We start from the raw sequence: 9484 nt of genomic DNA, 5'->3' as shown, positions 1-9484 counted from the left end.
TGGGAAAAATAACAGTAGTGGATTAAAGCCAGAGTTTAAGAAAATACATTTAAATTTTTTTTTTTTTTTACTTAAAAATTAGTTTCCTCATAGTTCAAAGACCTAAGAGTTAAACTATATTGTATACACCTCAGGTACAAATTGACAAAAGATCTAATAAATCAGACTATATAAAAAGCAAGAGACTTTTTTTTTTTTTTTCCCAGAAAAATGTATTTGTGTTTTAGCTGATCATATAAAAAGCATTAAATTTTTAAAAAATGTGTATATACTTTTTCAAGTGTAAATGGTTTCTCCATTCATTGTAGCTACATTCCGAAGTCCTGTAACATCAGGGCATGTTATCCTTATCTGTGTAGCACAGTGAGCATAATCTTTACACTGAGGTCACTCTCATCACTACTTCCCCAGAACCGTTATCCTCTGACGAATCTTCCTGAGGTCTCATGCGGTTGAACAGATGTAACAATACATAGCCACACTGAAATCTTGGTGAGGTTAACTGCGTTGGATGAACTAAACTTCTGTTTCTAAATGCAGTCAGTGGTAACCACAATGTCCTTCCTGTGGAGGATTCTCCTCGATTGCTCTCTTCTATGTCTGTGGCTTTATCGTAATTTAACACATCCCAGTGTAGATTCACAGCCCTCCAGCGCTTAAACACTCGATAAACAGATGCACCTTCATGTACTATCAGTCCTGAAATGAAGGAAAAAAAAAGTACAAAATATCAGTGGATACCATTTTCAGAGCAAACAAGAGATATAACACATTGCAATGAATGTGCCAATTGCCAGAGCCTACCAAATCACTTGTAACTCTGACAATTCGAATCCATTGTACCTATCCAATATAACTGGTTATTCATGTGTTTAAGATTGGGAGGTGGGAACATGCAGAGGAAATAAAATTGTTTTGAATGAAAGTTCAACATGACCAAGACTGGAATAACCTGAGCGTGCCTAACTAAAGTATACAGATTTAAGTAAACTAATATAAAAGAACCTTACTGGCAGATTTGTAAATTGACTGTTTACACTAGTGCTATCCTTGTTCACGGTAAATACTATTTATTTACTGAGTTTTGTACTGGTTTAAGTAGATCTTTAATTGGTTAGACTTTCTGCAGCGAATAGGATGGTCTCAAATTTGTTCAAGAGTGTTTTGTAAAATTCAGTACAGATACTAATTTAACTGTTTTCACATTCTTAGTTCAACTTGGGAGCACAGAAGATTCATGAAAACCTGAAACCGCTGTAAGTATAAAGGTGTTCCTGTCTTGCCTCAGTAGAGCAAGAGGAAATTAAATGTTATTATTAACTATGATGAGCATGGCAAGGATGATGGGCTTTCCTCTTTCTCTTCAAAATTCAGTGGACGAAAGTCGAGAAACATCTTTTTTGTTGAGACCCAGGAAATGTTTTCAAAGGTCCTTCAAGGAAAATACAGATTATCTGGAGTACTCAACAGACCAATCTGTTTGCAAACTTCCATGTAGCTAGTATTTACGCTTATTGTATGCATTCAAGCAATTTATTTACTTAAATGAATCTCTTTGTTGTTCATATATATGTATATATGTATATGTATTTATACACACACTCTTTATGCATAAGTATTTCAAAGATGGATTTACTGGGCAGATGCATGGGGCTTCAGCCTTCTTCTTAGGTTTTTCCTCAACCAGCCTGGTAACTTATATGGTTCTGAGAAACATCACATGTTTTCCCTGGCTCCCTGCTTTGGGGGGAGAGCAACCTGCCTAGCCAAAAACATTTATAATTTTTTTTTGTCCAGTGTGTTTCTTGCTTAAAATTTTCCTATACATGGCCTATATGATATGAGGTGTCACAGGCTACAGTCCTTTATCCCAAAAGATTATATCTCACCTGTTCCTACACAATGAAATTGTGATTTAATTGTGTGAGGTCTCAGTGCAGTTAACTGATACCAAGAAGGAGACATTCAAAGAAAGATGACCCAAGCAGAAAGGGTGATAAAAACACTTATACGAACAGCAAACCTCAGATTCAAGTGCAATGATTTGCAAATAGCAATGCCTACTCTTTAAAGATCATTACACTGAAAGATGGAGAAACACAAAGATTGCTTTCAGAAGGACATGATAGCAAATGTAGCATCTCCGTAAGGCTTTCAAGTTGTGCACAATTCACTGAAGCATCCGATGCAGCAAAACACTTAGTAACACTATAAACTTAATTGTTAAATATCCTAAATGTATTTTGTATCACCACAGCATTTTAGTGGAAAATTTGCTTGACTGCAAGATGTCTATCTTCATCTTCTCAGATATATATAAAGCAATCTGGCTTAAAAATTTAGCAGCCATGATAATACATAAATGCACCTTCAAGACTGGCTATATTGCCTTAAAAGGGATAAATGTACAGAATCTACAAACCAAATAAGCCATGGTTTTATTGCTGTGACAAAGATCCACTCTCCCCCCTTTTCTTCTGTTGGGTTTCCTACAGAATGATGAGGGAGATTATCATAATTTTCCCTCTACCTGTCACTGGATCTTATGATTCTTTGGCCCAATCTTCCTCAAGACTGTGATGAAGCAAAATTGAGAAAACCTATTTACCCCAACGTAAGTATTTTTGATACCTGCCTGCACTCCACTGGACCCTGAAAAACGTATTTCAGCAGAGAGAAGGAAGCAGTTGAGAAAGGATCACTGAGGTACATGCAGTATATGTAAACAGTCAAAAGTATCCTCCCAGAATTACGACACAAAAAGCTGTAGGACGACTTCTTTTAGGGAGCTCTTTTTTACTGTTTTCGAGCTTTCAGGATTTACTGAAAATATGTTTTCAAGGTTTTTTCAAGAATGGCGAGGAAAAGAAGTTTTCTTTAAAGTGGAAGCTGTTAGTCATATATGCGCTAAAAGAGCTAGTGAACAAAGGATCAAATATTGCAAGGCTTGAAATAAAGTTGTCAGATTTGGCAATGCTGAAGCACCAAAGGAGCGCTTTCATAATTCCACCCATAAAAAGCTTTATTTCCCATCTGATAAAACTACAGATTGAAGACCTATGTAGAAGAAGGAAAAAAATTCCAATAGATCTTTTGCCTCTTTGAAATATATTTTCCAGGGGGCCGCAGAAAAAAAGCTCTCAGTATCAACAGTTCCAAGCCCAAAATAAGAGGAAATCTGGGTAAGGTTTAAATGATGGAGTTTTTCCCAGTCCAGGGAAGTTCCGATGTTCAAATTATAAGTAGCTAGTCACTAAAGTAAAGCTGTAAGAAAATGACAAGCAATTTCCTTTTTCTTAAGAGTTCCCTAGAAATGAATGAGGATATCAGAGAGAAAATGAGAATAAATCCATTAATAATATTGACTTGTTCCAAATACCATGATTTTAACATCACAGAGGACATAGTTGCACAGTCCTAGGGGAATTTAAAAAAAAAAGTACTTATTTGACCCAGATGATTCCAAGAGGAAGTGTTAGAATTCCCTACAGTTAGCTGTTCTGATGGTCTGTCCAATTGGTATCTACAAGGAACAGAGTTTTGGGATAATGGACCTGGCAAAATGTCCTAAGGCTCTAAGAGGACTTTACCTTCAGGATATATTTCTAAGATGTAGGGACTGTAGTGGGATCCAGACAATAGGATTACGGACATATCATCATTTTCTTTTATTTTCTTGCCAAGTACTATGAGATTCTTTCACTCTATCCAAAGGATTTCTTACCCTAAGTCAAAAGACTACTTGAAATTTTTCATACTGAATGTCTTTACAAGCAGGCAATTCATCTTAGTTCATTCAGATTTCGTGGTATGAGGTTCCAATGTTGTCTTATTTATCACACTAATCTTACTTATAATCATTTAGGAATGGTACCCCCAGAAACATCACAAACATTTACCAGAGAATAAAAGGACCCTTTTCAGAACCAGACAAAATGCCATGTCTTAATACTATTCTAGGGCCCACAAATACAAAAAAAAAAAATGCAGTAAATTGCTCGAAGCATTAAAGTGAAATATGTCCAATTTCAAAATAGCAATATACCACTCTCTAAACTATTTAGAATTAGATCTAAGGTTAAAAAGAAAATACTTTCTGAGTAGAGAAATATTCAGCGCAGCTGCATGTGTTCATTATAAGTAACTTCAGCCTGTACAGTTTTACAACTAAGGAGTTACACAAATGTTGCCAGGCATCAAGTTCCTTGAGGGGGAAGAAGAGGCTTTCAGAGGGGTATTCACACCTCACATTATCTCCCATCTCTTACTCCCTTGTCATAGTACTACTGGCACCACCCATGTTTCTAGCGCAATGCTACAAGGGCTTTTCTTTTTCCCTTTTTTTAAAGGAGCTGCACTGTTGTTCTGGGATCGCAAATGAGCTATTCTTATTTGTGAGAGATTTTGTTAATGCTAGAATCATTTATGACTAGTAGTTACGATTATATTCCAGTGAAAATATATAAAATTATGTGACTTCACAGTTAGGAGAAATAATTGCTAGGTCTACAAAGTAGAATGGCAAAGGCTTTGTGTACTGCCCTTCAGCGGCTAAATAAGGGGTTTATATTATTCATTCCCTTCATATTAACTTATGAACTCACTCCCTTTGGTCATCCCTACATGGATGAGCTGATCATAGCACTATCACTGCACTAACTCCGGGTTTCACAGGCAGTAGTTCTACTTGATTAAAATGTTGAAGGTTTGCCTTAGGAAAACTTCTACCACTGGCAAGTTTCAAAGAGAACAGCTTTATGCCCAGCTTAGATGCAGAAAAGTACAAACTAATGACTTACAGGGTTGAAAATAACACTGATAAGTAAAAATGATCCTGCTAGGAAGACTTCTGGAATAATTTAGAGTAGAAGGAGGAGGACAATGGATACCAATAAGACATGTACACTGGAAAGAATAGAACATATTGTATTGGTGATCTGTAATCTCTGGAATATTTCTTCCGGTGAAAAGTAAAACAAGACCAAGAGTTAAAATACAAGTTACATGTAATTTACTCGATGAGAAAGTGGGTGGTATGATATGTATGGTATATAAATCAATCATTGGGAAAACAAATGAGTATGTGCAAGTTTTCAAAGATGTCATATAAATATGTCAGTACCTTTAGGCAAACTGCTTTTAAAAATAATTACAACAAAACATTTCAGGAAGTACAGATATTTACACTTCACAATTGACCAAAAATACTGATATTGTTTATGCAAAGCTATATGGAGGCATAACAGAAGGCAGGTGGAATAAGTCTTGGTCGTACCCCCAGTAACTAAAGTCTTGAAATATATGCGACACAGGAAAACTCATATGTCTGCATGTATTTTTCATTGAAATAAAGAGAGATTCCAGTGCGAATATAGGTATTCACTCACTATAAATCCTGTTGAAAATTATGGAAAAGCCATGGATGACTAAACACAAATGAGAGGAAAGGAGACACTAATTGAGAGCTGTGGCTGGCTGGAAGCATTACAAGCTTCATGATATAAGAGATTATATATAATATGCAATGGTGAAAGCATATGTTAATGTCTTTGGGAAGTCAGCAGCATAATGGACAGTGATTTTTTTTTTAATAATTCATGAATAATAATTACATCCATCTATTAAAGAACTTTATTTGAATGTTTTGAATTAAAACTATCGATCTAAAATCCCTCACTTTATGATGTAAGAAAAGATAAAAATTGAATAAAGTTGAATATATTAATAAGTATTTTCAAGAATTACAAGAACTCCTGGTCTTAAAAGCTTACAGAATGCAGATTACTTAAAATTACATTAAGAGTAAGTGGACTGAATGTATCCAGATCATCAGAATTCTACAATTACCAAACCTCCTTCATGCAGCTTTCTGAATTTCCAGACACAGTTTAGTAAACTGTTAAGTCATATCTGCACTGAATTTTGCAATTACAAAACAGCATCCAACTATGTTTCATTATAGTCAGTTTTACATAAAAGATCGCCATGTATTATTTATGATAGGACTATAAAATATGCATTTATGTGATTAGAGGCAAGTCAGTTTGTCTAGAAGACAGCTGCACATCTACTTTGATTCTCCACGGTGCTGGTTAGGCTGGCAGCTCCATAGCTGTGGGAGGTATGTGTTAGTTCAGTAGCTTCCAGTCCAGAGGTGGCTTGAGCCTGGCTGGCTCGAAAGGCAGCTACATAACTGCACGTGCTAATCTATTGAAGGTTCTCCTTCCAATAGTTTACGTCTACAGATAAAGACACTAATATTTCTGATCACCCACAGACATTCGCAATTGATACTTGTCCAGAGTACTAGAGACCAAGACTCTGTTAATTTTTCTCTGAAAGGATTTGGGTTCACAGAAGAAAGCCTGTGTTCCAAAATACTCCAGAGTGGGCTTCTCTCAGAAAAATTACAAAATAAACAGAACCGCTGATCCAGCTGAAATATAAATATTTTACAGTAATGGGATGGTTTCAATAAAAGATGATATGCCTTTATGGTTGGAGCAAGAGCCTTGACATTAGGAATCACTCTGTTTCTTTGCACTTTATTGAGGAGAATTCAGCACTGTCCTTCTGAATTCCCATATATGAGATTGGCATAACATCAACATTTATCACTCAGAAATCTCAAAGCAAACTGACATCAGAGAGCATCTGATTTTTGGATTTTCTTGGAATTGTAATTCTAAGAATGTGGTTTAATGCTTACCACAATTATTAAACTTTCTCTGCAAATAATCATAACTATTCTAGCAATCAATTCAAGGTTGTTTTATCAAATACTAAAGGGATATCTATTTAAATATTTCTGGGTCCAGTATATTTTCAGAAATATCAAAAGTGGTCAAAATAGCTTTACAGTAAATTGCATTTTATTTTATAATATTTCATCTAGAGTTAAATGACTTGAGACTTTTTAATAGTAAAGTTACTGTAGTTAACACTCTTAGAGTGTTTCATAACTGTTTATGATGTACAAAGAACTCATGCCTGTCTTCTCTGTTCTCTATTACTAGTACATATAAATCTGTGCAACTGAATTTTGGATACGTAGTTTGACGACATTCTCCAGAGCTTATTCTGCACTTCATGATGGCATAATCTAATGCAAAGTGGCATCAGTAGAAGACTTGACAGCATGTAATTTTACTAATTATTTTAATAATGTGTTTGTCATTTTCATCTGTTTAACTTCCTGAACTTTGCTAGCAATCTAATTTTTCAAGAAATTGAAAGCGAACATGTTCTCGCCACTATTATCTTGGGGAGACACTTTGATGAATCTGAGAGTAAAGCTTCTTTGGTTCTTTTCTCTTTGTAGTATTTGTAACACTGTAAAAAGCAGTATTTGCCAAAGGTATCAGCTGAGAATAAATCTGCAAAGAACTGGAGTGATCAATTAGAGTGACCAATTAGAAAAAATAGATATAGTCACAGTCTCAAACCACAGTCTGTGCTGTTTAAAGATTTTGAGCTTACCTATGCATACTAGATCCATAAAACCATACATTCCATAGCAGATTTGAAAAAGGATGTCCTTTCTTTGCCATACTGCATAAGGGCTGAAGGCTGACCATAGAAGCCAAGTCACACTTGCTACTAAGAACAGAGATCCTAGGATTACAGCAACCATCTGCACTTTCTCAACCAGTGTTATAGTAATGCTTTGCCACTAAAAGAGAAACAAAGTTGTATAAGATAAAAAAGTTAATTTCTGTGATTGTACATTCAACTCCACTTCTTTCCTGAAAGTAGAAATTATTTTATTTATACATATCTTCATAGATCTTTACTAATATCCTCAATATTGGCATTTTATATATATATATATTTTTTCCCTATTTCAATTTTAGTTAAAGTAAAACTAATAGCTGCTTCCCCATCCCCTCCAGCATCACTATCACCATCTAGCTGTGAACTTCAGAAGAGGTAAAAGTTTTATTTCTGTTTTGAATACATAGGCAAAAAAATATTTAGTCTTAGGAACTCAGCCTTTCATATTTGTAAGTTAATGAACAGAACAAAAAAAAAATATTGGAAAGATAATTTTAAGTATCTTTTATGTTAGTGTGACAAGTTGAAAGTGACAAATTTCCTTTCCATCTCACTCCCCCGAAGTCTGAAGCCATTTTCCACTTTCCTGCTGCTCATCAAAGAAGTTCCAGACATACCAAGGGAGTTGGCTTTCTCTGCATAAACCAGTGTTAACAGTACGAAGAGACACCTGCAGCCTAGTGTGGAAACAACCCGATGATTTAGGAGGAGACCTGAATATAGGTAACATGAACATTTCTTTTCAGCGCACCCCAATTATGTCTGCCTTTCTTGGGAAGGCTGTATCGCCCATATGTGAGGCGACTCAGATTTCTGGTGTGACAAGCATGCTCACTGAATTCTGTCAAGATTAGAATAGAAATAAAATTCTGTTAAAACAAAAGCAATATGCAACATAAGATTACCCTTAACACATACGGTCTTCCTTGGCCATAATTGTCTACATTAGCTTGGCGGACTCCCCACTCTAGCCCCATCACCAAATCCAGAGCTAGTATGCAGACTTCGTAGACTGCCATCTTTCCTGTTCCTAATTTTTAACATACCTGCCCCCTTCTACAGTTGCAATAGGGAACAGGTAGTGAAAGCTACTGTCATAAGGGCTTTATTATCTTTTCCCCATCTGTAAATAATTCTTCCTTTTCCCTGTTACTTTATGAAAGCTTTCTTTTTTTTACCAGCAGTGGGGTACCCGGTACTGTATGATCATAGGATGATAGAATAATTCAGGTTGCAAGGGGCTGTGGGAGGTCTCTAGTTCCACTTCCTGCTCAAAACAGGGGCAGTGATGAGATCAGACCAGGCTGCCCACGGGTTTATTCAGTAACACCTTGAAAACCTCCAAGTATGGAGAGTGTTCAGCCTCTCTGGGCAACCTGTTCAGCTTCCTGACTGTCTTCAGGTTGAAAAATGTCTTTCTTAAAAAGTATTTTTCTGAGATCCAGTCTGATCCTCTTGTTCCAGTTTATGCTCTCTTCCTCCCAGCAAGTACCACTGTGAAGAGCCTGGGTGAGCAATGATGTCCTCTGCCCTTTTCTTCTCTTTCATCTTTCTCCATTAACTTCTCTGCTGTTGTCTAATTTACACACCTGGTGCTGCTGCATGCCTTCTCTTGTAGCCTTATGAATATAATAGTACAAAAAGATAGCTGTATTACAATTTGTAAATTGTCTATCTTGAAATATTCTCCTTGTACAATGAACTTATTAAACTCATACTAGCTACTTCATTGAACTTCAGGGTTCGGAATGGGGCTATTCATATTAAATAATACCTTTTTTATGTAAAACAACTATGGATACTCATTTTCTTTGTTAGAATTTTTTTTTTTTAAGGTCAAGGAAGGTCATTAACAAGTGATGCATGACAGAATGGTGTAGAGCTGCTCATGACTCAGATATTACTTGTATACAGGATTTAAATGTCAGGA

At 35.9% G+C, this 9484-nt stretch overlaps 1 protein-coding gene across 1 annotated transcript in view; it reads right to left on the bottom strand.

The window, feature by feature from the left end:
• Nucleotides 1-209: 209 nt before the first annotated feature.
• MARCHF11 (membrane associated ring-CH-type finger 11) overlaps nt 210-9484 on the bottom strand; it is a 31876-nt gene continuing 22601 nt past the window's right edge. The window contains exons 3-4 of the mRNA XM_042806795.1: nt 7480-7672; nt 210-699 (exon numbers count right to left, since the gene is read on the bottom strand). Of these exons, the coding sequence (XP_042662729.1) occupies nt 377-699; nt 7480-7672 (516 nt within the window). The 3' untranslated portion in view covers nt 210-376. The remainder of the gene's footprint in view (nt 700-7479; nt 7673-9484) is intronic.

This window comes from Tyto alba, unplaced genomic scaffold, assembly GCF_018691265.1.
Source record: "Tyto alba isolate M040663 unplaced genomic scaffold, T.alba_DEE_v4.0 Super-Scaffold_48, whole genome shotgun sequence".
Taxonomy (NCBI): Eukaryota; Metazoa; Chordata; class Aves; order Strigiformes; family Tytonidae; genus Tyto; species Tyto alba.
This window is presented reverse-complemented; position numbering and strand designations above follow the sequence as displayed.